The following is a 27,535-nucleotide window of genomic DNA, read 5'->3' as shown; positions in this document are numbered from 1 at the left end:
CCCAGCGCAAATAACGACACTCCGCTTACAGTTATCATCCTTTAGCGGACACCTGGGGCCGCTCTCCGAAAAGATTGTTCCGCGCCTTAATGGTACCTGCAGCTGCTAAATGGCGAAAGTAAGGCGCAGGAAAAGTGTTTGGTTTGAGGTTCTGAGAGTTTTATAAATCGACCCCTCAAAAGGTCATTTACTCTGCGGGTGCTTTGTATAAGCAGTTTAATTAATGTTCTGACGTGTATTGACTTTCTTTTCCCTGGAAAATATAACATTAATTTTAACCCCCGGTGACACGGTCCCACTCTATCACGGCTGCAATGTAAATCATGTATAACAGCTCAGGTTAAAAACCCCCACACTCTTTACCACGAATGTGTTTCTAATGGTGCTATGAAATTACACACATCTCGGCGTGTATTCCCGGCCTCTCAATCCCATCATTTCATTTTCATCCGGCCTCTTTAGGGCGCCTTCTCGGACGCCGCCTCCGTCAGAACCCGTATCGCGCTTTCCCCCTCCTCCGTTTATTCCCGGTCCCGGCATCGCTCCGTCTGGTGCCGTGTTGATTTTTCAGCCGCTGTTTGCTATTCAAGCTAAAGCCCTTTCCACTCTGGCGGTTTGATTGAGTGGAAGGGCGCCGCGGGGAAACGGCCTGCCCTGAAGGTCACAGGCGAGGCGGAGCGCATTGAAGATGCGCGGTGCGGAGCTTCCTCCAGGGCCCCCCATTATTGCGGGCCATTTGGCCGGCTTGTCTAACCTTGACCCCAAACTCTTTCTGAAGTGTCTGCTTGCCCGGAGTGCCACTGCGGGAGGGGATACAATTGTGACTGATGCGTCTTTAAACCCCGACTTACAAGCCCGTAACGAATGAGGCCACGAGAGGGAAGGAGGGGAGAAGGGGGGGTCGATTAAATTTGGGTGCTGTGTCAGAAGCGGAGCCGTTGAAAAGAGCTGGCTGTGGGGAGTCTAGGGCGGACGTCTCTCGAGCTTCGTCCCCCCCGGCACAAGAGGCGCTTTGATCCCTGCTCCTGCTCCTTCTCTGCTGTGGTCCGGCGTCTGTCTGTTCTCCTCTCTGCTTCCTACCTGTCTCCATAATGCAACGCAGTACGACAGGACGATGGGCCGCTTTTACTGTCCTTGGAAAAAAAATGAGAGAAAAGACACACCGCTGTCTGTAGCACCACGCCCTGTCCAGGTCCCTCTCCTGCGCTGTCCTTTCAGTGACTACAGGACAGGAGAGGTAAACGTTGGCAGGTTGCCTTTAACCATTAATAAACTCCGTAGGTCCGTCCTCCTACTCCGCTTAACAAACCACGAACCTTCCATTCAGGGAGGTTCACGTGGCACAAAGCCGGCAGCGCGGGGCTTTGAACTCGATCGTGCTCTGGTAATACTCAAATGGAGCTGTAATTAACCCAGCAGCATTGCCCCGTTCATTAGCGTAGCCGCCCGGCTGTGCCGGAACAATGCGGTGGGGTTGTAGGTGACGTTTCTCTCGTGGCGAGGGAGGGGCAGGCTCCGCGGGCGAACGGCGCTAGCGCTAGCAACGGCGCTGCTCTGCCCGGGCGGTCATCTTTGTTGGGTGAAGTGTTTTTTCCTCGAAAAAACGCTTTGTTTTTCCCTGGAGTGCGCGTTGGTGAAACTCCAGTGGACCGTGTTCATAAACATTGCGCTTTGATCTCTGCAGAGGCCCAGCCTTTGGCTCTCACCTGTGGGTCTGGTTGTTGTTGATGATGGTTTTTTTTTGGGATAAAGTTGAACCCCCTTAAGGGCCTATTTTGCCACCACTCTCCCATGGGAATATTCTAACTGTGGTTGGCATAGAAGCTAGGGTGAGTGTAATCCGTATAAGGTAGAGAAATATTTGATGTTGTAACATGCTTTATACATTATTTTTTTTCTCAAACTGACATTTTTTATTTTGGAGTATTTTTTTTTTCCTGGCCATGAAACGCCAACACGGGGAAAAAAAACAAATATGTTTTAACAGTGATGGAGCGCTGTAACCTTGGAAACGGTCGGCAGCTGAGGGGCATAATGGTGAGATAGCCAAAGCGTTTGTGCATTCATGATAAAATGAGATTTGAGCTAAGAGACGCACTCTCCGTGCACATCAGGTGCAAATGTAGGCTGTGTAGTTTCCCGGGGCAGATGTTGCTGCTAAGTAGATGAATAATGTACGAGATCTCATCGGCTGTTTACTGTAGATCCACCCTAACAAACACGCACTGGTACTTAGGGGAACCAGGGCATCTATGTGATCTGTATTTGCCTGGCCTTTTGACCGACTGCCTATTTGCAGCCCGGTATTTGAAGAGAATTTGCTGTACTCACCCCTAAGGTGGGTTTATTTTCCTTTTCTTTTGTAATGGTGTTTTTAAGAGATTGTGAACCCAGCTCTACGTGAACGTGAATTCCCTTTACACCGCCTGCCACGGGCGGCCAGGAAGACCCTGCTGGTGTTAATGTTGGCTTTTCATATCATGCACTTTCCACATTGACTCTCTGTGTACTTCATGACTCAAACTGCAGAAGCATCAAAGAGTGTCTGACTTCTTTCTTCTGGTTCTTTTTTGATGGCTCAAACACAAATTTTTTTTAAAGGAAATGGCCCAACTTTTCATAAAAATGAAATGACCTCTGACCTAAAAAATCCCACAAAGATACATAACTGCTTTCGATGTGTAAGATCCCCTCTTATAATCTGTTGACATGGCTACCTTATCTCATCAATCAACTTTTAATTATTCAGCATGGGCAAGTTTGAATATGAGTAAAATTATGTCAAGATGAAATAAATGAAAATAAATAAATAAATACATGCATTAGAATGAAGTGGTGTCATTTTGTAATTTGTTGGCTCAAATTATAAGTAGCCTCAAATGAATCTCGTAATTAGAAAAGATTATTTCTTAATTTTTTCAGCATGTGTGCTTATGGTCTTTTGGTTTTCATCTGTACTGGGGTATGCGGTGTATTAAAGCATGAACTCGATGTCGAGTCTGCACAAAAGCCTTTCATTGTGTGGCTCCATATGGTTGCAGTTTGAGGATGCACTTTGACCCTCAAGAACCCTGACTCTCCACCACAGACATGGAATTTCTCTGTATAAGAACGCTATGTGTGCACTGGGAAATCCACTACCTAACCCAGATAATTGAATGCTGTACCCTTGTGGGTTCCATGTGGGACTACATTATATCCTACGCGGGTGATTCTGTAGATAGACCTCAATTCCAGTGATGGAAGCCATGTGGCATGTTTAGGGGTGGGTGGAGGGGTTGGGGGGGGGGGGGGGGGGTTGTGTTTATACGTTTTAAGTTCTACGTTTCCCCCGGCAGCCATTTTGGAGCAGGATGAGCATGATCAGCTGGGGCCTGAATGACAGGCAGCTTCTGACGTTTGCAGGCTATGAAAGGAAGGAGGGTGCCGGCTGCTCGGGGCAGGGGTTGCCATTTAATTCATGATGTGCGATTTGACTTTGTTTACATTGCTCCCGGCCTTTCCGGGGGGACTCTGGGCTTATTTGCTTTTCTCTGTGAGACTCTGAAGCTGGCAGGAAACAGGTCAGTGATGCCTGGGGCTTCTTATGGATTGGTCCGCTTTTGTGTGTGTGCGTGCGTGCGTGCGTGCGTGCGTGCGTGCGTGCGTGTGTTTATGTGTGTGCATATGTGCATGCATGTGTGTTTTGAGTGTGTGCGAGCATGTGTGTGTGTGTGTGTGTGTGTGTGCGTGAGTGGGTGGGTGGGTGTGTGTGTGTGTGTGTGTGAGTGGGTGTGGGTGTGGGTGTGGGTGTGGGTATGGGTGTGTGTGTGTGTGTGTGTGTGTGTGTGTGCATGCGTGAGTGGGTGGGTGGGTGGCTGTGTGTGTGTGTGTGTGTCCGAGCGTGTGGGTTTGCGTTTCAGAGGGAAAGAAAGAGATGGGAGGCTTTCATGTTGGATGAAGCTATGATCATGTTGAATAATACAACAATTGCATGCAGCACCTGCGCATTAAATATTTATGTGTAACAGTTCTGTGCATTGTTATCTTAGGTTCTATACAGCTGAAAGGCTATGCTGCTATCTGAGGATTTACAATTTTGCTCTTGGAGAGTGAGTTAAAATGGAGGATCCTGGCTCTCGGCTGGGAGTGACACCCACCTCATTCACCGTCGTTCTGAAAGCACGGCTAGAAACAGAGAAACAGAGCAAAACCTACTGCACCGGCACTCAGCCTGAGAGACAAATCTGTGGGGAGGAGTGCACATGTACGTGTGATCGGGAGACAGAACGCGGCAGCACTCGCCCTCCTGGAAGGCGTTATTTTTAACAGCTTTTTCTTTTCTTTTCTCTTTTTTTTTTTCTTCATATATATATATATTTATTTTACTTTATACATTTTGGGTTTTTACAGAAGCGGCAGCACACAGTGCGTTTTTCCTCACTGTCGTCTCCCAGGGTGACCTGAGTGAATATTCCTCTTCTGCGGTCTCTGGCCGTCTCTCCTCTGATGTGGAAGGAGGGCCAGACGGGGCTCTTTCATGTAGAAAAGGCGCAGGAGGGAGTTTGAGAAGGAGGAGACTGAGGGAGGTACGAGCATCCCCGGTCTGACTCTCCCTCTCCTTCTCTCGTCTGCCTCCACAGAGGGGATCCGGAACCTTCCCTTGGAGTCCAGCCCCATGGGGATGCCCATGTCTGACCCCAACGCCTGGGCCACCGCCATGAACAACCTGGGGATGGCGCCGATGGGCATGACTGGACAGCCACTACTGCCAGGTACAGTACAGGACTCCTGACCGGGACGGCTTCACTGGGACCAGACTGACATGAGCAACACTGGAGCACACAGTGCTCAGGGCAGAACACACTGTTTAATGAAACAGGGACAGGCTGACCTGTTGACGTCTGCAAGGTCTTCCCCAAAACGAATACAAGGACTGTACCAGGGCATGTATAAATAGCCTCCCATGAATTACGCAGTGTAATTTAAAAAAAATAGTGTTGATTAAAAAAATTTTTTAATGTCATTTTAAAAAGTGCACAGACCTGGGTTCGAATAGTATTTGTTTCGGATTTAATTACTTTTCTGTCGATCTCACCTGGTTCATTTGAGCCTGCAAGGAGGAGCAGGTGGGTGGAGTTTACATGTTTTGCAATCATTTAATTTGTTCCAACACACCAGGCAAACTTAGTCAAAAGCAGAAAAGTATTTGAATCCAAAACTAATACTATTTGGACCCGGGTCTGAATGTGTGGATGTGTAAAGACTAATAGGTCCTTGCACAAATTGCTTATAATAATTGGGATTACAAACAATATATTCATTGCTCTTGTCTGGTACAGTACATTTTGGGCTAGCCACCCTGTCTCAGTCTCTTTCTCTTTTCTGCTCTGACCTGAAAACTCGACTAGAAATTTCTGAAACATCTCGGTTCAACAAACCCTCACTCCGAGCCTTTATTCTGTGTTGAATACTCTGACTTATGCAACATTAATGCCAGACGCCCTCGTGTCCTTTTGCTATTAAAGCACTATATCCTCCGTCTCTCTCTCTCGCGCCGGCTACAGCACTTAACACTGCGTTCTGTGCTAGGTTTCTGTGATAACTGCGACTGCGTGACACTGATAGCTTTGTATCACCATCTATCATGTTTGCATGCACTTTTGCGAGTCGCTGTGGCCGGATTTCTGCTGAGTACATAAAATGTGATGTAAATGTCACGGAAGCCGAGCCCCACCCCCCTCCCTGCAGTCATGTTCAGCGACGCGCCCGTGTCACATCGGGTATGGGCGCCAGACATCATGTCCTGCCTCCGAGACATTTCCCGAGCTGCGCTCGATTCCCCCCCCTCCCCCCCGTGAGCTGAGTACACGGAGAAGTGAGCGGAGAGTCTAGTCAGCTTCACTGGGGGGACGGGGAGCTGTGCGTCCATGTACGAGCCACAACCGGAGAGGACAGGGACTGTGCCCATTACAATCCAAACCTGCCAGTGCACATGTATGTGGTGAAAAGTCGGTGAAGCGCCATCTTGTAGATCAGGTGAAAACCCAGCTACATTTGGTCTTCTTCTAGCTGACTAGGATGTAGCTACAGTATATCTGGGTAAATCCTGAGTGTATATAGTATATCCAATCTTATTTAAAAACATCACTCAACATAGATTTAGACCTCTGTCGATGTCTAGAATCTGGACTTTTCTCACTGGGCTTCCTCAATGGCCGATGTGGCCATCGTGTCCCAAAACCACGTTCAAGCGGCTGCCTCAGCGACACAACGGTGCGGCCCTGTTATCAGCCCGAGAACTGGAAATACGCACGTGGTGCGGCCTCAAGACGGCCAATTAGCTCCTGCGCTCCTGCCCGTCGAGTCATCGACGAATGCAGTGAGGTCAGAGCCGAGCTGATGACCTCAGCAGGTGTCAATCACCGGAGGGATGGGAGGGGCCGGGGCCGTGTCACAGGGAGCAGGGAGTGAGCCAATGAACGGGGGGAGCTGCCCAGGCAGGGAAGAGTGAACACAGAGCCAGAGAGATGTGACAGTGGGGTGTCCTTGGAAACCAATGGGGGTGCTCATGGTTTAGGGTCTGGGTTTGGGGGTTTGGGGTTGGGGGTTGGGGGTTGGAGCACTCTTCAGATTGATGGCCCAAGGCCGTCAGTTAATGGCCCAGATCCGAGGGGTGAAATAAAAAAATACAATAAGGCTCACGCACGGCATGCTGCGCTTTTTATTTTTATTATTTTTTCAATATCGTTATACCTCCGATAGCATTTATCATTTTAACGTTGGGGTTTACGCTCGCCAGTTCCCCGCTCCGGCCACGATGATTAATGCGTCTGCGCGCCTTTCCCCCTCCTTATTAGAATGGCTTTCTGATGTCTTTTATAAATCACCCGCGCAGCGCGCTGGAGATCCACATTCTTATCAACGCCGCCGCTGAAATATATGCAACCCCTCAACCCGCAGCGGCCGCATATTTCAAATGAAGTGGGTGCGGGATGGGGGTGGGTGAGGGCAGGCAGATGCTGTCCCTAAACGGCGTACATCCACCGCAAACCGCCATCAAATTCAACTGCGCGATTTACTGAGCCGCTATCATGCTACCCTCCAGTCGCCTGCCACTCAAAGCAAACGGTGTGCTTTTCCCGCTCTCTTCGGTTTTTTGAGGGCTCCTCTTTGTTGTTAGAGAAGGGTTGCGGGGTGCTCGATCCGTGAGACTTGGGACAGGAGGGGGCCAAGCCTGTATCCCCAAAATCCCTAAAATAACAGGGGCGCCTGTCCCCTGAGCTCCTGTGCGTCTGCTCCACACCTTCCTCTGGCCCCCCCGCCGTCTGAAGCTTCAGTGAAACTTTCCCTCCACGATGTGCCGCCGTGGAGATGAGACCTAGATTTGGGTGGGTGTGACTCATCCTTTACCAACCTTACGAGTCACGGTGAGTCATCTGTGCCACCTCAGAGCCGACCCACAGGGATTCTGGGATGTGGGAAGATTGAGCAGGCGTCCCATGCTCCTTTTCCCTTTCATCTCCTAATGCCACGGTGGCTAACGCGCTCTACTGAGGAAGGAGTAGAGATTACACTGGTGGCTTACACTGCAAAACCCCCAAAAAATAAGTCAATTTTAGTACTTGAGACTTCGAAATCTTTTATTATTTATTTTGCCAATGAGGTTAGGACAGTTTTGACTCATTTCATGATTTGCCAACGGGGTAAGAAAATGTCACTTGTCAAGAAGCAGTAGCTTAAAACAAGCTATTATTTTCTACTTGAGAGAAAGAAGAAAAAAAAGATCTTGGGCCATATTACAAGCTTGTTAACAGACATGTTTTGCAGTGTACTGGAGGCCTTCGATGCTAATACGTGGCTGCTGACTGCCTTCCGGGGGCTGACTCAAGGAGCAGTGGTTAAGGAAGGTTAAGGAGAGTTTAACTAGGCTTAACCAGGCCTTCAAAGCCAAGGCTGTGGGTTCAGTTCTCAGGTGGGCGACGCTGTCGCGTCAGTGAGAGAGGTCGTTACCCTCATTAGCCCCGCTAAGCTATCGGGCTGCTGAAACGGATAGCGTAAAAAAAAAAAAACCATGCCATGTAAGTCACTGCGGATGTGGGAGTTCACACGGCATAAATTTGCACAAATAACTCTAATTAGAAACAGCGCGAGATCATTTGGAGTAGCCCTCTCCTGTGTAGCGGCCACAGCTCGGTCGTTTCAGTTGGAGGCCGGGACGGAGCTGGGTTTTGAAGGCCTCGCCCGGTCCTGGCTGTCCCACAGCGAGGTGGTCCCAGGTAGGTGGAGGGGTTGAGTGAGCCCCTCTCCAGCTGGCATCCTGTCTGCTCATTAATCACACAGGGGAGCATCTGTTCCCTCCTGTTCCTTATGCATTAAAAGCCAAACTTTCCGCCAACTTAATTACCAGCATCCCAGGGCTGTGTCAGCACTCTGTGCCCACCTCTCACGCTGGAATTATGACAGATAGTGCTCGTCTCTCCTTCAGACCATGTCTCACTTCTCACATATACACAAAGGCACACACACACAAATACACACACAACACACACATACACACACACACATAGATGCACTCTAATAAACACACACACACACACAAGTACACACACAACACACACACGCACACACACAGACATATACACATAGATGCACTCTAATACACACACACAGATTCACATTTACACAAAGGCACACACACGCACACCCACACACACAGGCATGCACACATAGATGCACTTTAATACACGCACAAGCACACACCCACGCACAATCATGTGTATGCATATGCACAGGCAGCTGCACACACAATGCATATGCAAACACATTTTCTTGTCACAATAACTAATTTGAGTGGAACTGTGCAGATGCATACATGCTCCTTTGATGTTCTGTTTGAATAATCCTACTTTATAAGCAGGATTTGTGGCACCGCAGGTAAAAATGAGGTCCTGCATTACACAAATACATGGAGGCTTGTCTTGAAACAATTCATTTTCAATCTGAGTCAAATTACCGTCCCCTCCTTTCTTTCTTCTGAATTGATTCATGCAAAATGGCTCAATTAGGTGTAACCAACCGTTTATTTTCTTGACTGAGTCAGACAAATCACTAAAAGCTTTTAAAACAACGGAATAAACGAACACATCAGGAAAGTGAAAGTGTTTCCCAGAAACGTACGAGTGGCTATGAGCAGGGGATCAGGCAGAGTTTAGGTGGACTGGATGATACAGCTTTCAGTACATTTTGTCCCCAGTATTTAATTTACTTGTCCAGACATATTCTGTACTCAGGTTAATCAGTTCATTGAGTTCCCTAGCCTTGTGGATTTTGCTCTTGATGTAGCTTGCTGTTCAGCATAATTGTACTGCAGTTTTGCACAAAAATTCCATTTAAACCTGATTCCTGATTCAATCTGAAATGGTAGTTTCCAAATTTGGTTTACGGGGTTCAGGCAAATGGACCTACCCCTCAGGACAACCTACCTACTCGAACAGTAGCATCCACTGTAATGAATTTTCACCTATAATTCTGTGCACCCTTAGCAAAGAATCTAGCGCACTAGCAGGCTAGCTAGCTAAAGTCAGGTATTTTGGGGTTGCATGGCATAGCTCTTTAATTTCCCAGTAGTCTAGAAGATAATGAACAAAAACACACCGGATATGTGAAATAGTTTTCTTCTGAGCTATTGTCTGCAGATAAAGTAAAGCAAAACTGGATTTTCACTTCCAATTGTATTTTTAGTTCACTTCCAAATAACAATGTCAATGTGACCTGTCACAATATCATGACTTGTACATTTCAGCCAGGGTTGCACAACCTGGGGGGGGGGGGTGGGGTGGTAGAGCTATTTATCAGACCAGTCTGTTTTTAGCAGTGAGTAGGTCGTCCTGAGTGGGCAGGTCATTTTGTCAGAACACTTCACGCTGTTCACTTTCTTTACGACCTGAAAACGTCTCCCAACAAATCCACAGAGTGAGGTGGAATGGCACAGCAAATGCACAAAGCCCCAATTTCAAATGCCAGGCAGTTGGAGCCTTGTAAACCAAGCGCATGCCGTTCCTCCCGATGACCTGCCAGGCATTAAGGCCAGTAAATGCCCCATTAATTATACTGTGGGCCCAGGGCCGCGTGCAGTCGGTGTGTTTATTTAGGTTAGCATATTCAGAATAACAGAGGCTCATGTGGCTTTAGAGATGTGAGGCTTGAATATCCGTGAACATGGACTCCAGCCTTGGCCCTTCCCACCTCCCCAGACAGGGTTATGAGCGAGGTCTGTCAGAATCTCAGAGGGATTCGGCTCCCCCCTTGACGCCCTTTCTTATGCCCCTTCTCACTTATTTACCCTCTAGAGCCGGACTGCCTCACGTCCTCGTACCTCCACTTCCCACAATGCAGTGGCAGCCTTTGTGCGTCATCCACTGACCTTGGCCTTTACCAAAGAAAAGACCTAAAAGGACTTTTTTTTCCCTTTCCTTGATCCTGACCTAGAAATCGATCGAGGTGCGCCATCTTCAAGGACATTCCAACCCCTTCAATGTTCCTTCTAGGAGCTAGGAGTAGTGGTAGGGAACTCCCAATCTTTCCTTTCAGCAAGAAAACGTCAGCGCATCCTTCAGCGCAAGTTTCTTTTCGGAAGTGTCGGATGTATAAAGGATCGACCTGTGGATCCACCTCTCCCCATCTGCCACGCACCTGCCATGTCTGCAACTGAGGGCATTCCATTTGCTTAATTCACGTCTTTGCTTCTTTTTCCTTCATGTTTTCCGAGCTTCTCCCGATGGGCAGAGCTAGGGACAAGAAAATAAGAAAAGAAAACTAAAAAGAGGAAAACAGTAAGGGATTGGAATGGGGCCTTTCTAGATAGCATTAGTGCTACCCTGTCCGTTGCACCGGAATACTCACCAACGTCAACACTTTAACAAAGAGAAACTTGGCTCAGGGGGACTAGATTGCCTCTTGGAAGTCGGGCCAGCTGTATAAACAGGCATTTCTAAGGAACACCAGAAGTGTTTCTGTTCTGGCTCAGAAAGGAAGACAGCACACAAAGCCAGATTGCATCCCAGGTGATTACAGCAGGCTCTCAATAGCTGCTGTCTCTTCCTCCACAGAATTTGGGTTATGTAGTTCATGATGTGACAGACTTCACGAGCATTGTCTAAGGACCTCGCCTCGTCCTCTGTCCTCACCTAACCCATCTCAAAGGCGACAGAGGATTGGAGTTTTGTCTGAAAGCACATAGCAACGAGTACAAGTTTACAGTCGTGATTGGAAGCAAGAGAACAGATTAAAACTCACTCCAATGCATTTTCTAAATCTAACTGAAGTAACTGAAGACCTTTTACTTTGCCTAATTATAATCATCTGGAAACCTCTTGGCACATTACTCTTTTAAACATTACTGGCATTTTGCAGGCACTCTTTTCCAGAGCTGCTTACATTTTGCGTAGTGTCAATTAGCTGCATGTTTACTGAAGCAATTCAGGTTACGTTCCTTACTCAAGGGAAATGACTCAAGGGTTCCTTTACTCTACCTGGGAATCAGTAATGTAACCTTTAGGTTACAAGCTAATCTGCTCTCCATGTGTGTTTTGCTGTTTGTGGATTTCATGCTTTTCACTTGTTGAAGAACTTGTGAATCACTTTGGATTAGAATTGTCTGCTAAATGACTAAAATGTAAATGTAAGCCCAGTTCCTTCTCCATTATACAGCCCTTTTTTTCTTGTTACTAAAGAGTCTTTCTCAGAATTTTCATGCAGTCTTTTGTTCCAGCATACAAATTGCACCGATGCCTTGACTTTCTCTTTTCCTAATCCTTCTGTCATACATTTCAAAAAGTATTTGTGCGGATTTTTTTAGAAGGAGAGCCCATATCCCCCTGCTCGTGGAGCTGTCTGATCCAGGGGTTTAACTGCTCCTTCCATAATTACACCCCAAGGGTTTCCACATCTCGCACGTTATCCAATTACAGCCGACGTGGAGTGGCCTCATGGGAAACGTAGTCGGCAGGGGTCTTTGATGCTAAGATGGCGCCCGTTCCCCAGCTGTTCCCAGGCCATTGTCAGCCCCCCTCACCGCGGATGGGGCGCGGATGGGGCGCGGATATTTCATGCGATGGGATGTTTGATGTCGATTACTGAACTTCCAGCGATTGGATTCGCAGGGTGGCCCACTGGCAGGCGGGCACTGCTTGACATTTGCAGCCGCGTCAGGGGTGGCCTAATCCAGTGGTTAATGAAAGCGGATGACTTACTTCAGTGCGGGGAGCTCATTGATCTGCTCTTTTAGATTTTTTGTTAGCGCCTTGATTGCACCCAAGAGCTTGAGACGGGCCCGGCTGTGAGAGGGGGGGGTGGGGGCGGGGGGGTAGGGTAGTGGCCTGTGACAGCACGATTCGCCTCGCAAACCCCCATCATGCCCCCCCTCTGAATTCACAAATACGTTTGAAAAAATTATGAACGTCTTTCTTCCTCCGCTGAGAATCTCAATCGCATACTTTAGTTCATTTTTTTCCGGTGTTATTCGTCCATAAACTCGAGCTCATGAAGACAGATATCCTCCAAAATGGCTGCCAGAAGCTCGACTCCATCCCGTCTCAGCGGCCCTCCTGGAGAGAGGAGTCTGTATGGTGCCTGAGGAGGGAGCGGGCCATGAATATGGAGCGGCCCTGCAGGGGAGTGTTCCTAGCAGCAGGCCTCTGCGTGCTCACTCCCGCCGCTGCCGTCTCACCGCGCCTGGAAGTGGTTCGGTTCTCGGGCTCCGGGTTTTAGCTGCCAGCGTCGTTGGCTGTGCCTGAGCGGGATCGAGATGTGAAAAGGGAGACGTTTGCCGGCGGATCTTTCCCGAGCCTCTCTGCACAAGGGTCTACTGCAGTGGTCTCAAACCCTGGTCCTGGAGAGCTACTGGGTCTGCTGGTTTTCGTTCTTACCCTGCAATTAACTGTAATCAATTGCTCTAATTTAATTAATTCACTCGCCTCACCTGGTTACCTGGGTCTCAACAGGTGCTGATTTTAAGGTGAACACAAAAACCAGCAGACCCAGTAGCTCTCCAGGACCAGGGTTGGAGACCCCTGGTCTACTGCTATTTCTCAGGAGGGAATGTCCAGCGCACACGACTGGGCAAAAGTGTTAGGCACCATCCGGGTTATCCTGTATTAGTTTTATCCAGGATAACCTGGATGACCAGAAACAAGCGAGATGCCCAAAGTCTACAGAAGAACTGTGGTTAATTCTCCAGTGTTTCTGGCACAGCCCCTGGTTTTCTCACAAAACCCTAGGACTGTGTTGAGAGAATTGATGCAGTTGCAAAGGCAAAGGGTGGTCACAACAAATATTAAATTGATTTTTAACCGTTCACTGCTCTTTATAGTACATTTTTCGATATTTAATTGATTCTGGTCGCGTCTTCGTGTTACGGAATGTACTTATTGTGTTCAGTACATCTGTAAAGTATCCTCTCTCCCACCTCCCCCCACCCCCACCCCCATAAACCCCCCCAGTTCCAGTTCCTCACGCAGTTAATTTACCCTGGAAACTGCATGACGGGTCTGTGCTGCACCCTCCGTAACCCTCCCCGATGCAACTCAGCAGCCACTGCCTGCTCACAGCAAAATCACGATTGGATGTGCTTCTCTCTCTCACTTTTCTGATTGATAGCTGGATCGCAACTTCGTTTAATTCGTCATCATACAGGAAGCAGATTCTCAGCCGAGTACTGTACAGAGCTAGCTAAATAACAGAGGGGGTGGGGCTGAGACACAGCACAGCAGAGAGCCAGGAAAGGAGCACAAGTTCAGCTGTTTCTCTGTTGTCACGGTGATAAGGAGTTTTTATTTTTTTATTTTTTTTTCGCCATCCCCTTTTGCTGAGGAAGGCACATTTATACGAGCGGCGACAGCAAAACATGTCTTTAACAGACACCCCCGTGTGTCTCCGTGCCCACTAAATTCTTCAGAAACAGCTGAAGTCTGAATAATTCACATTATCTGCAGGATTTTACTTACCCCTTCCAGTTGTGACGTTGATGGAAGCGCAGGGAAACGCACTGCATCTCAATACCATCCAGTCCCAATAAGTCTTCTTCCCACCGGCAGGTTTTCCAACACATTTAAAGAAAAATCCTTCTCGGGTCTCGCGGCTCTCCCCCCCCCGCCCCCCCGCGTGCGGCGTTGCGAATACATATCGAGCGGACGGTTCATATTTAACGGCCGTCCGTCTTTTATTTGGAATGAAGCGGCGGCGTGTCGCAAACACATTAGGGGAGGAAATTTCTCTTTCTGCCAGACCGCTCCCGGCGGCCGAGTTTAATCGGGAGTCCGCGGCGCTGCCAGACGAGAGCGGGCTCCATAATTCATCAGCGCCGCGCCCATTACGCCGGTGCCAGGGCCCTGGCAGGGCCCGCCGCGGCCCGCACCTGCCGACGCCGAGCAGATGAAAGCCCCCGCGCTCCCCTGTAGCCCCCCCTCCCTCGAGGCTCTCTTGCTCCACTTTGTAGTTTAACCGCAGGATCGTACGCCGGGCCTTTCGGCTCTCTGGCCGGCAGCGGTCCGGCGCGCGGACTCAGAATGCGTCACCCGCGTCGTGTGTTCGGCTCAGAGGGTGTGATAGCATTGTACTGGGCTGGAGCGGAGAGCTGGAGTTGACACGCGTAGATGTGATCCGCTGTCTCAAAACCTGAGTAAGCTTGTGATATAATTTCCTGCTTAGCTAATTTTGCTATTGCTTCATACCGCAGAACTCTCCAACTTGGCTAACTTAGCTATCAGTTCTTGCTTGGCTAACTTTGCTATTACTTCCTGCTTAGCTAACTTGGCATTCACTTCCTGCTTAGCTAACCTAGCTATCACTTCCTGATGAGCTAACTTAGCTATCATTTCCTGCTTAGCAGGAGTGAGGAGCATTCACGCTCGCACACATGCACACATACACACATACACACATACACCCACCCGGGGTCACCTTGGGTCTGATCATCTACTCCAGCCATGCCCTAGTCCTTTCCTCCTCCTCTTCCTCCTCCTCCTCCCTCGGTGGGTTTGCTTCATGGGCATAGCAGGACCCGGATCATGTCCCAGGACATTGGTCGGTCTCCCGGCACCTAAGGTTTGGATATCGGACTGTATCTCTGAATTCCCATCACAACCCTCAGGGGCTGGGAGGACCTGAGGACAGCAGGCCACTCTATTTATGCTCCTGCTGCTGCCACACCGGCCCACATCCCCTTCTGTTCTTTAGTCTTCTTCTATGGTAATCATACAGGCTGAGACAAGTTGCAGCTGGTGGCCCTGCCGGGGCAGATAAACCTATATTTCCTTAGAAAAGCAGGAGCCACAGGAAAAGTTCATATTAGGCCTGTGGGGGAGGGGGGGTTGTTTTAGTTGTGTGACAGAAGCAAGGCATTGGCATTCTGGCAGTCGCCTGGCCCTGGCAGCGTGGACCCTCGCTCCCCCGATAGGGTCGAGCCACTCCTCCCACCCCATCGGCCAGAGGAAGTCATCACCCTCAAGCCGCGGGGGCAACTTATCACCCGCTTCCTCTCAATCTGTCCTGTGAGACAGGAATACCAATGGTAGTGCGATCAATACGGCGGTGGGGCGGGGGGGGATAACCAGCTCCCCCACTTTCTATCTTGTGTTGTGCTATCTCTCTTTCTCTCAAGCTCTCTCACTCCTCCGTGTTCTCCCTCTCTCTCTCTCTCTAACTCTCACTCTAATGCTCTCGCTTCCTCTCTCTCTCTCTCTCTCTCTGTCTCTGTCTGTCTATATCTCTTTCTCCCTCAGTAAGGCCAGCTCTGTTCAGCAGCACCAAAAACATTAGCTGCAGCTCATAGGAGCGTTATCACTGCATGTCAGTGTGTTTCTCTCCCCTGCAGGGGCCGAAATGCTGGCGTGCGTGCGAATGCAGAGTGGCTGGAGACTCATTCTGAGCGTACCCCTCTGCACAGACTATGAAAGGCATTTCAAAGCCACATTGACCCAGCTTCTCTGAGAAGGGCCGTCACACCCTTATGGCTAGCACAAACCCAAAGGAGGGTGTATTTTTACACAGATAGGCACACACACTCACACATACGCACGTACACGTATGTAAACATATGCACACTGGCAGACACACAGACACACACACATGTCTGAATATGTGTCCTCATTCACAGCCACACACACACATGCACCGCACACCCACACAAGCATATATGTCAGCATACAGATATGTATACTTGTTCACACCCATACACACTGGTACACACACACACACACATACAAAGGATAGACAGGCAAAAAGGCCAGATTTTCCATGAGTACAGGTGTTCCTCAGTAGAGAGAGAGAGAGATAGAGAGAGAGAGGGGGAGAGGGCACATCAATTTCCATATCAAAGGACTCAGCACAGAAATAGAGTGGCAGTCCGAATGTCCCAATCAATACGTGTGAATGAACATGAGCATGTTCTCATGGTGGTTTTTATATGTGCAAGCTGTCGATGATCGGAGCTGAGATTACACTGTATAATGGCAGTCTAAACCGGACAGGGTATGAAAGGAGAGAATCGATAGACAGTAATGCATCCGTAGACCCGTTTAATCTTTTATGATGTTTGTTTAATAAATTATGCATGCAAGTATGTATTTATTCGTTTATTTACTTGTTTATACATTGGCGTTGCATTAGCCCAGTTCAAAGAAAAGAGAAGAACTGATTCCCTCACAAATGAATTCTCATCTCTGCATGTATGAGGAGCAGAATTATGGCCTGATCTGTGAGAACCAGCATGAATATTCAACTGGATTCCATGACTTCCACCATCTTCTCTGCATATTTGTGTTTTTCAAAGAACGGGGCCAGATACTTTCACCCTTTACGCACCAACAAATATATACACTCAGTGAGCACTTTATTAGGACTTTTGACTTTTGACTGCTGCTGTTGCCTATCCACTTAAGAGGTTTGACGTGTTGTGTGTTCAGAGATGCTCTTCTGCATACCACTGTTGTAATGTGCGGTTATTTGTGTTACTGTCACCTTCCTGTCAGCTTTGACCAGTCTGGTCCTTCTCCTCTGACATCTCTCATTAACAAGGTTTTTCTATCTTCAGAACTGCTGCTCACTGGATTTGTTTAGTGTTTTTTGCACCATTTTCTGCAGACTCTAGAGACTAGTGTGTGTGTGAAAATCCCAGGAGATCAGCAGTTTCTGAGATACTCAAACCACCCTGTCTGCCACCAACAATCATTCCACGGTCAAAGTCACTTAGATCACATTTCTTCCCCATTCCGATGGTTGATGTGAACATTTACTGAAGCTCATGACCTGTATCCGCATGACTGTATGCATTGCACTGCTGCCACACAGTTGGCTGATTAGATAATCGTGTGAATAATAAAGTAAAAATGTTCCTAATAAAGTGCTTGGTGAGTGTATGTAACACCCTTTGTGGGATATCTCAGGGAGTGTTTCTTAAAGACGAGCTGAAGCAGAAGTCATAGCAGCACAAGCTTCTGCAGTATGACATACAGAGAAGGGAGACATATCTGAAATCATATGAGGAGGTGGATGTCAAACGGGGATGTGGGCTGCTGTGTGAAAAGGATATTGATTGGAGGGGAACAGTAAATTGACAGACATTTTGATCGACATACACGGCCACTGGTACACAATGACGTAAAATCTTGTAAAATCCAGGAAGTTTTGTTCGGTTCCTGGTCGTTTTCCAGAAAGTGGATGAAAAAAATAATTTGGTGTGAAAATACCACAGTATTTATTTATTTTTTTATTTTTGAAATATATACTTGTGTATGTATGGTTGTGAAATAAAAGTTAATGGTGATTTCGGCTGAAGTATCTGAAGCTCAGCCGGCCTCTCTCCGTCTCTCTCCCCCGCAGACTTCGACCCCGGCCTCGGCCTGATGACGGGCATCGCCCCCATGAACCCCATGATGCCCGGCCTGGGCATCGTGCCCCCGCCCATCTCCCAGGACATGCCCATCATCAAGGAGATCATCCACTGCAAGAGCTGCACCCTGTTTCCTCCCAACCCCAGTAAGCCCTGCCTCTCTACCGCTGAGCTGTCTCTGAGCTCTCCCTCTCTCCTGGTCACCCCCGGTCCTCTACGCTTCCCGCGTCTCTTCTGCTGAGCTGTGTCTGAGCTCTCCCTCTCTCCTGGTCACCCCCGGTCCTCTACGCTTCCCGCGTCTCTTCTGCTGAGCTGTGTCTGAGCTCTCCCTCTCTCCTGGTCACCCCCGCCCCCCCCTGTTCCTCCATGCTCCCTGTCTCTACTGCTGAGCTGTCTCTGAGCTCTCCCTCTCTCCTGGTCACCCCCGGTCCTCCACGCTCCCCGCGTCTCTACCGCTGAGCTGTCTCTGAGCTCTCCCTCTCTCCTGGTCGCCCCCATCACCCCCTGTTCCTCCATGCTCCTTGCGTCTTTAGTGCTGAGCTGTCTCTGAGCTCTCTCTCTCCTGGTCCCCCCCTGTTCCTCCATGCTCCCCCTGTCTCTACCGCTGAGCTGTCTTTGAGCTCTGTCTCCTGGTCACCCCCATTGCCCCCGGTTATCCATGCTCCCCGCGTCTCTACCGCTGAGCTGTCTTTGAGCTCTCTCTCCTGGTCGCCCCCGGTCCTAACCCCCCCCCCCATCGCCCCCGGTCCTGCCCCCCACCATCGCCCCCGGTCCTGCCCCGCCTCCACGCTGCCTGTGTCTCTACCGCTCATCTGGTTTCCCGCTGCTCTTTTTATGCATTGATAAGCGCTCCATCTCTCCCCTCATACATTTTAATTGGCAGTATTGACTTGTGCGCTCCCGCCTAAAAAATGCACACCAAATTTAAATAAAGAGAGAGAGGGGGAGAGAGGGGAGAGGAGGGGGAGAGAGGGGGAGAGAGAGAGAGGGGAGAGAGAGGGGAGAGAGGGGGGAGAGGGAGAGAGAGGGGAGGCGTCAAGGTCTTGGGCAAAATTACGCCCCTGGCCTGGCAGGCTTCTGTGGTGGAAATATCGACTCCACATGAAAAAATCCTCCGGGTCGTAAAGTCAGCGCAAAGCGGAATACAGGATGGGGGGCGGTACCATCCGTGTGGGACAGTGAAGGGCTCTGTTGCAGGGATCCCACCACACTGCGGGGTGCGTCCCAATCCTCAAAAAAGACTTCCTCCTTTCCTCCACTCGTCTCTCCATACTTCCAAATAGGACAGGAGGGTACGTTATTGGGACACACCCTGGGAAGGTGCAGATCCCTTTCAGAACCAGCGGCTCGTCCTGCCCTTCCTCTGGAGGGGCACATTTCGCATTCAGGTCTCAGACGGCCGGAGAGAGAGCCAGAGATATAGGTGAGGTGAGCCCTGTAATTGGGAGAATGACCTCCGGGGAGACAAGGATCTGTATAAAATTCTGCTTTGGCTCATCCCTCCTCCCCTCCTCTTCCCTCTCTCTCTCCCCCTCCCTACTTCTTCCCTCCCTCACGCCCCTCATAATCACCCCAGGCCTTCGGTCCACGGGTGTGGAGTGCACCCATGGGATAGAGGTGCAATACACCCTGTATCTGGACCTTGCACTGAAACCTGTTCCTGCCCTGCACCCTGGAACCCTTTGAAAAATAGCTTTTTTGGAATTTTGTTTTCAGAATTCCAAATCAGCATTCTAGAACTCCATTGCTCTCAATCACCAGCACTGATTGTTCCATCAGCGTTAGAATGTTCAGTTAAGAGCACTCTACTGGCATGTTTGTGAGGGTCAGGGATGAGTGGAGAGTGCTGCTTGATGGATCCCGTGATGGGCAGGGCTCCCACCCTTCAATCACTCACTCACTTGCTTGAATGAAACGGTTTGCTTCCTGCAGGAGAAGCACGATGATTTGTTCAAGCCTGTGTGTCACTGATAGCCCGGTGCCACTCTGCGAGACCTCTGTCTCCACTGTCCAGCTCGCTTTGTTAAATTTCGGCCCTCTGAGACGCCCGCGTCCTGAAAGGAGACACGGCTGGGCGCCCGCCCAGAGGGCCGGCTCTTTCCGCATCGAGCCGATGCAAATCAGCGGTAAGCAGGGCTGCGGTGGCACTAAAGAACACCCATCGATCCCACGGGCCGCTAATCTCCCTGCAAAGCTCTCCGTCTGACGGCCAGCACCAGTCCAGCCACAGCGACGGCGTCTGCTCTCTGCTAATAACATATCTGTGCTGCCGCAGCTTTCTGACCAGCCTCTCTCTCCATCCCCAACTCCTGTCTCTCTCTCTGTCTCTCTGTGTCTGTTTCTCTCTGTCTCTCTCTCTCGGTGTCTCTCTGTGTCTTTCTGTTTCTTTCGCTATCTCTGTCTCTCTCTCTATCTGTCTCTCTGTCTCTGTGTCTCTGTCTGTCTCACTCTCTGTCTCGCTATCTCTCTCTCTCTGTCTCTCTGTCTCTCTGTCTCTCTCTCTGTCTCTCTCACTCTCTCTGTCTCCTTATCTCTCTCTCTTTCTCTCTCTGTGTCTCTCTGTTTCTCTCGCTATCTGTCTCTCTCTCTATCTGTCTCTCTGTCTCTCTGTGTCTGTGTCTCATTATCTCTCTCTCTCTCTCTCTCTCTCTCTCTCTCACTCTCTCTGTCTCTCTGTTTCTCTCGCTATATCTGTCCCTCTCTCACTCTCCCTCTCTCTCTCTCAGTCAGTGGTGGCTCCTGAGCTCAAAATCCAGGAGGCAGAAAATATCCCCTTAAACTAATTATAGGTCTTGACCTGTTTTCAATCATTTTCCTTGATTAACAATGTGATTAAATCTCAAAGTGCTGGTACTCTCAGTTGTAGCCACTTTATATCCAATTGGGTAAAACAAATTCAATTATTTATTTGCCCACATTTCAATCGACGTTATTCAAAATTTGTGGCTACTCTTTGTTTTCCACACTCATACTGTGACAATGTTCATGGCCACGATGTATCTATTAATACACAGATTTAGTCCGTTAAACTATCAAGCTCTACGCAGTAGATTGTTTTGTGTATGCTGTAAATACAACGTCATCCCTATAAATTGAATTACATTGTACAGACTTTATAGCGATGAAGTATCTCAAATGAATCTCTCTGATATGGCATGAAGAAAGAAGCTTTGTGTTTACCTGCCAATTCATTATTCCCATCATTGGCAAACTTGTTAATCAAGGAAAATGATTGAAAACGGGTCAAGACCAGTAATTAGTTTAAGGGGATATTTTCTGCCTCCTCCATTTTGAGCTCTGGAGCCACCACTGCACTCAATTAAATTCAATTTCAATTCAACAATGCTTTATTGGCGTGACTATAATCATGACAATATTGCCAAGGCAGGTAGTAATAACAACTTGGTAGTTACAAACAGAATCATTATAGGGAATACATTGTTGATTAAGATATAAAAAAAAAAAAAAACAAGAACAGGTGCATTATGTTTTATGTATTGTGTGTGTGCGTGCGTGTCTGTGTGCACATGTGCCTGTACCGTATGTGTTTACATTATGATCTTAATATTAAGGTGAGTAATATTACTATTATTACTCTCTCTCTCCCCCTCTCTCTCTCCATCTCTCTCCCTCTCTCTCTTTCCCTCTCTCAGCAGGAGCCTGATAATAGATTTTTCAATATAAAAAAAAAAGAAAGGTATAACAAAAACACCCCCCCCCCCCCCCCACCCTGGAACAATCTCCCCCTCCCTAAGAATACGTGGTAATGAGGCTTGTCAAAAAAAAGTAGTAAGAACACGCATACAAAAAAAAGGTGCTGATTAATGGTCCATTACTCAAAGTGAAAGAATGAGACTCGCACACTTCTCTCCACGCAATTAAAGTTTCTTATTTGAAAAGACGCCGTTGTTCAACTGTTGAACTGATACTGTGACTACATGCTGATGAAGGAATCCTGATTAGACATGTCGTGCTTTTCAAATAAAAAAACTTTAAGAGAAGAGTGCTATTTTCATTTTTCCCCACTTTTGATTAATGAGGCCTGTCTCCTGGAAGCCGGGCTTGATGCCGTTTGAAGAGAGACAGATCGGCAGCTCGTTTTGTCAATTCCTCCTCAACATACACTTTATAAAATGTTTCGATGTTTCATGATCCGATTTCTAAGGAACCAAAAAAAATAAATAAAAAAGTCTCGGAAGAGGGCTGCGGGGCTTTGTGTGAGATTACCATAACCCTTTCATAAACAATAGGAATTTGCATTGAGTCCCGCACGCATCTCCAGCCCTTTCTTTTCTCTGCGAACACACGGAAGCGCGGCCAGCAGGCTTCCGCTCCTCCGCCTTCCCTCGGGCGCCGTGGGCTCAGCGTAGCATCCCCTCTCCAGAAGGGTGTGCTCCCCACAAGGTTTCTTCTCTGCGCAGTGTATCGAGTCCCGCGCAATGGAAGACGGGCACTTATTGACGGGATATTGTAGAGATCGACTGGCTCTCGTTTCTAATTAATTAAACATGGGTTTCGTGTTTCGTGATAGATTTTTTGTGAATTAAGAATCGGTTTCATGTTTCGCCATGCCTTTATACCGAATTAAGCATTGGTTTAATGTTTCACCGTGGCTTAATTCCGAATTAAGCATTGATTTCTGGGTGCGCCATTGGTTTGATGTTCGGCTTATAGATTTCTTGCAAAGACCAAAATATTTCTGACAAATTGAGCAATGGTTTTAGGATCCACACTAACAATTAAGGGGAATTAGAAACATTTCTGCAAAATTGTCTCTGGTTTCTGGGAAAATACATAACATTTCAATGGAATGTGGCACTAGTCTTAGGAAAGGCACATAACATTTTGATGGAATTAGGCACTGGTTTTTAGGAAAAACACATGCATTTCTGGGGAATCACGCACTGCTTTTTCATTACATTACAGTCATCTGGCAGATCATAGCAGGGGACAAGTGCGCTGAAAACCCTAGAGGGAAGTACGGTTCCAAGTGGTAGAGCGATCACACGGATAAAAACTCAAACTCCTTCAGGGGAGAGTGGCCCAGGGCAGGGCCTTCAGCCATGAGCAGTGCTTCAGCAGCAGTGAGTACCGCAGTCCCTGTCCACACAGCGGCCATTTCGCAAAGATAACACGGTCTGCACACTGCCCGGGCCCTGGGTTCCCCTGTTCCGTTGGAGCCCCTTCCCCCTGCTTCTCCCCACAGACCACAGGGCCATATGAAGAGCATTAGCGGCTGGGGCGGGCGGGGGCTGGTGTCTGCAGGCAGCCGGCTCTGGTATACATTATACATCACAATCAGCAGAGCCTCTCCCATCAACCATCAGGAGCGTTCAGCTCACAGGCGCTTGCTCAATTGGAGAGCTTTCAGCCCCATCTGCCATTAGAGACCCGGGCGCCAGCACGGAGCGAGAATAACCCCCCCCTCCTCCCACCTCACCTCTTCCTCTTTCTCCTCCTTTCTTACTCCCTCTTCTGCCCTGTCTCTGCTTTCTGTCTTCCCACTCATCTTAAGTTGCTATTCCAGCCCCACCCCCACCATAACCCCCAACTCGCTGGAAGACTATCTTGTAGACAAGGGGGGGGGGGCTCACCTTTGAAGCAACAGCTCCACGCAGCTGCACGTTATTTACATTGCCGATGAGAGTCCTCAGGCCGGCCTTTGGAAGCGGTACGGAACCCTGGCTCAACTACTTTCATTAGGTGTGACCGTATTACAGTCCAGTGTGCTTAATTTAACCCCAGCCGGTGAGCGGTGGGAGAGAGACGGGAGGCCGGCTGGCTCTCTGGGCTTCCTTTCATTTCTCATGCTGATGAGAAAGGGGCTCGAGTGGGACTCATTAAGAGGAGCCCCCCCTGGTGAAAGGTGTGAGTAGAGCTCTGGGGGGGGGGGTTAGGAGAGAGGGTTAGGGGTATCAGAGTCCAGCCCGGCACATTACATTACATTACATTATTGGCATTTGGCAGACGCTCTTATCCAGAGCGACTTACAACAAAGTGCATACCCATAACCAGGGATAAGTTCGCTGAAAGACCCTAGAGGGAAGAATGGCACTTGATCAGGACTCTACAGCCGTCGTATGCGATGGTTTTTGACATTTTTGTCTCACATTGTCTCACATTCCCCACCCGGACCTCCGCTAGACCCCAGGGTTCCTAATTAGTTCATAGGTCGTCCCTGCTCACCGGCGTGTGTCTGTTCAGCCAGCTCGAGAGCCAGGGAGGAGGGGGGATGTTTTCTCTTTCATCTCCATCCCACCGAGGTTAATGAATAGATATCGATCGGCCTGGTGTCAGCTCGCTGTCCCCTCTGCGAGGCGCCGAGCGAGCGTTCTCTCCTTCTGGCCCCGCCTCCCTCCCCCGCTGCACGGGTGACTCACCTCCCCATCGCGGGTGCACTCTGTCCTCTGGGACAGGGCACATACGGTGGCCTTCGGCGAGCGTTAGGCCCAAAGACAGACCTTACCTCCACTGCCTTCATGGCTGCAGTCTCTGCGTTAGTGTCACATTCCGTCTTCTGGAGCGTTCTAGACTTCTTCTTCCGAGCCCCCTCACACACGACAAACGCACCGTTCTCTTCCCTCTCCTGCCCTGTCGTCATGGCGACGGGGCCCCGTTTGCGGGTGAGTCAGGCCACGTCGCTGAAAGGAGAGAGGGTGCTGTCAGAAACACGAGGAACCTGTCGCCTCCGAACGTCTGCCAGTCACGCTCGCGGTTCTCAGGCGCCGGGGCCACAGACCCGGTTTCCTTCACTTATCCGCGCTGCCAGAGCCCTCGTGAAGGGAGTGAAGGGTGTGAAGGGTGCTGGCTGGAGAGGCGAGGAGCACTAGCCCCCTCTTCCTCACCAGCACCTACTCTCCAACCCTCTGTTGGGCTGCAGCTCAACCAGCACAGACTTACTCCAGAATCTCTGTACAGCCTGAGCTCGCCAGCATTAACACAGGCACTGACTGCGATACCACATTCCCCCAATCTCTCTCTCTCTCTCTCTCTCTCCCTCTCTCCCTCTCTCTCTACCTCTCTCTCTGTCCCTCTCTCTCTCTCTCTCTCTGTCTCTCTCTCTGTCTGTCTGTCTCTCTCTCCCTCTCTGTCTCTTTAATTTCCTATCTTTCTCACTCACTTTTGCTCTCTCACTCTCTTCCTCGCTCAATCTCTCTCTATACATCTACCTCTCGCTATTTCTATCATATTTTTCTCTCTCTCACTTTCTTCTCTTTCTCTCGTTTCCCTTTTTTTCTTTCCTTGCGATTTGTGGGAGTTGTTGATCTTCAGCGCCTTGTGCAGTTTTGTTGTAGTATTACAATAGAGGTGTGTTAACACTCAAACTCTACCTCTCTCTTGCTCTCACGCTCTCTCTCTCTTCCTCTCGATTTTGCTCTCTCTTGTTCTCTGTGCCTTTTTGTCTCTCTCTCTCTTTCAGTCTATTTTTCTCCCCCTCGCTCTCTCCGGAATATGATGGTAAAATGTCTGGTGAAATGTTACTGTGACATCTCCAGCTGTGGAAGCCATTCAGTGCTATTGGTGTTTTTCATGTAAATGTGTGGAGATTTTTATTTATTTATTTTTTTTAGTTTTCCTTTCCCTTTCTGTAGAGTAGGGGTAAGTCTGCTTTTTGTACCTGCACGAAACAAGAAAAGTGGTGGTCCGTTTATACCGTATAATGTATACTTCATATAGATTTTGCATATTGGCGAAATCATTTGGTGTCAGTTTGATTAATTGATTGTTCACGACAGACCGCGATGTGCTTGAGTAACTTGATTTTCGCAAGATGAATCACCTCGTAAACTGCGTGCAACTGCCAATCCGGCTAATGAGGTTATGTTCTGCATACGCTGCAAAGTCATGTGAGCGTTTCAGCCAGTCGCGAACTATCAGCTAATCAGAGTGGCAGCAAAAGCGTCTAATCCACTTCCATAGCTGTGTACTCCCCTGCTAGCTTGTGCCGGTCAAACCATGCCAATCTGGGAGCTGGCCTGAACCGGCCAACCTGCTAAACCATTTTGAGGTGGGAGCCGGTCTGAACTGGTCAACCCCGCTACCAGCTGTTTCAAAACCTTGCTTGAGCTGTTTTTTTTCAGTGTGTTTCAAAAACACTTTATTGAAACATGGATGCATTTGTTGTCACATCTTTCAGGACGCTGTGATTGCTCTGGGCTCAGGTGTCCGCTCTGGAGTCAGAGATGGTCTTCGCGTCGTGCCCCCGTCCGGGGTGATTAGCACGGACGTGCTCTTGTCTGTGCTCATACTGGCCGAGGGCCTGGAAGCAGAGCAAGCCGCTGTGTTTTTGCGTCTCAAACAAGCAAGGCCCATCTGACTAACAAGGCCCGCAAGCCCCGGCCTTCCAAAAAAAGCAATCAGCACGCGAGATTGCATGCGTTGTTTTGACTTCCCATCTATTTGTGTTTACATAGTCTGCGCGTCTTTGAGGTAAAAGTAAAATGTGCGCGGCATGGGGAAACTGCTCATAATTGGCATGGGACTGTAAACGAAGCGAACAAACTCCCCCCAGAACACATGACTCAGCGTCTTATAAAAGGTGAATCAAGCACAACGCCCAGAAGCAGCTGTTCCCAGTGACAAAGCAGCCTTTCCTTATGTATGGTCGTCTCCTCTCCGAACACGCTGTGTGCCAGACGTCTCACTCCAGCTTGTGTTCACTCGGGGTCTGGGTCTTCAGGGCCGCCCTGCGCCGGGGCTTTGGGTCAGTCCGAGGGCCCCTCTCTGGCCCCTGGCCCGGGGCTGCCCTGCGCCGGGGCTTTGGGTCAGTCCGAGGGCCCCTCTCTGGAAGCGGCGGTGCAATAAACAGGAATTAAACTAATCCCCGGGATGATGGATGGCTGGGGTCGGCGAGGAGCGGGCGGACGGGGGCCCGCAGGGGTGCCCGTCTATTTCCATGGCCTGGCCGCGAGCCAGCTCCGCCGCCCTGTGTCGCCTTTCAACAGGAGGGCCGACCCCTTGGCCACCGCGACCCCTGTCACCCACCCCCCCTCGCCAGCCATTTCGGCTCAGACCGAATTACGCCAAAGAATTTGGCTTCAGAGTTAACTTAATAAGCAATACGCCCCGCTGATGCATAACTGCCATTCAGCGCCATTTTAGCTCGCCGCTCCAGCTGGCCGTGGTCACGTTGGGCCGGTAGAGTGGGGTGGTGTGGGCTCTTGAACATATGCTCCTTTGAAGAGCAGTGACTGAACTACATGAGATTAGCCCAGTGATTCTGAATAGCCAGGTATTGTGTGCAGAATCATTCATATCTGTGGGAAGCAATGAAGCATTCACTGAAAATCTTTTCTGGTCCCAAAAACTAATCTCAGCTCTTATATGCAGGCTAGGTGCGTTTCATTAGCAGCATGAGGCCTTTTTTGTCCTGCCGTTTGTCTTATATACAGACCAATTTCTATGAGACACTTTTTTCTATTAAGCAAGTTCTTTTTCCCACTGCAGTTACAATATTTCTTCTCTGAAAGCCAAGCCATGTTAAGTATAGAGGAATACGAATTGATTAGCATAAACTGTATCAATATTTAATCGGACCTATATATTTTTAGTAAAAGCACAACAAAAATACCACTTATATTTCCAACTGCTGCGTGCTATTTAATCACTGTTCCCACTGTTACTCTGTAGGTGAAAAAGAATCTCAAATTAGACGTGTTCTGTCTG

At 49.0% G+C, this 27,535-nt stretch overlaps 1 protein-coding gene across 2 annotated transcripts in view; it reads left to right on the top strand.

Annotated features, from left to right (window-relative positions):
• enox2 (ecto-NOX disulfide-thiol exchanger 2) overlaps nucleotides 1-27,535 on the top strand; it is a 161,515-nt gene that overhangs the window by 88,838 nt on the left and 45,142 nt on the right. For both annotated transcript variants that reach the window (XM_061235097.1, XM_061235098.1), the window contains exons 3-4: nucleotides 4,623-4,754; nucleotides 17,860-18,015. In XM_061235097.1, coding sequence (XP_061091081.1) covers nucleotides 4,623-4,754; nucleotides 17,860-18,015 — 288 coding nt within the window. The remainder of the gene's footprint in view (nucleotides 1-4,622; nucleotides 4,755-17,859; nucleotides 18,016-27,535) is intronic.

This window comes from Conger conger, chromosome 3 (assembly GCF_963514075.1).
Source record: "Conger conger chromosome 3, fConCon1.1, whole genome shotgun sequence".
Classification (NCBI taxonomy): domain Eukaryota; kingdom Metazoa; phylum Chordata; class Actinopteri; order Anguilliformes; family Congridae; genus Conger; species Conger conger.
The sequence above is the reverse complement of the archived record's forward strand: the minus strand, read 5'-3'. Positions and strand labels throughout refer to the sequence as shown.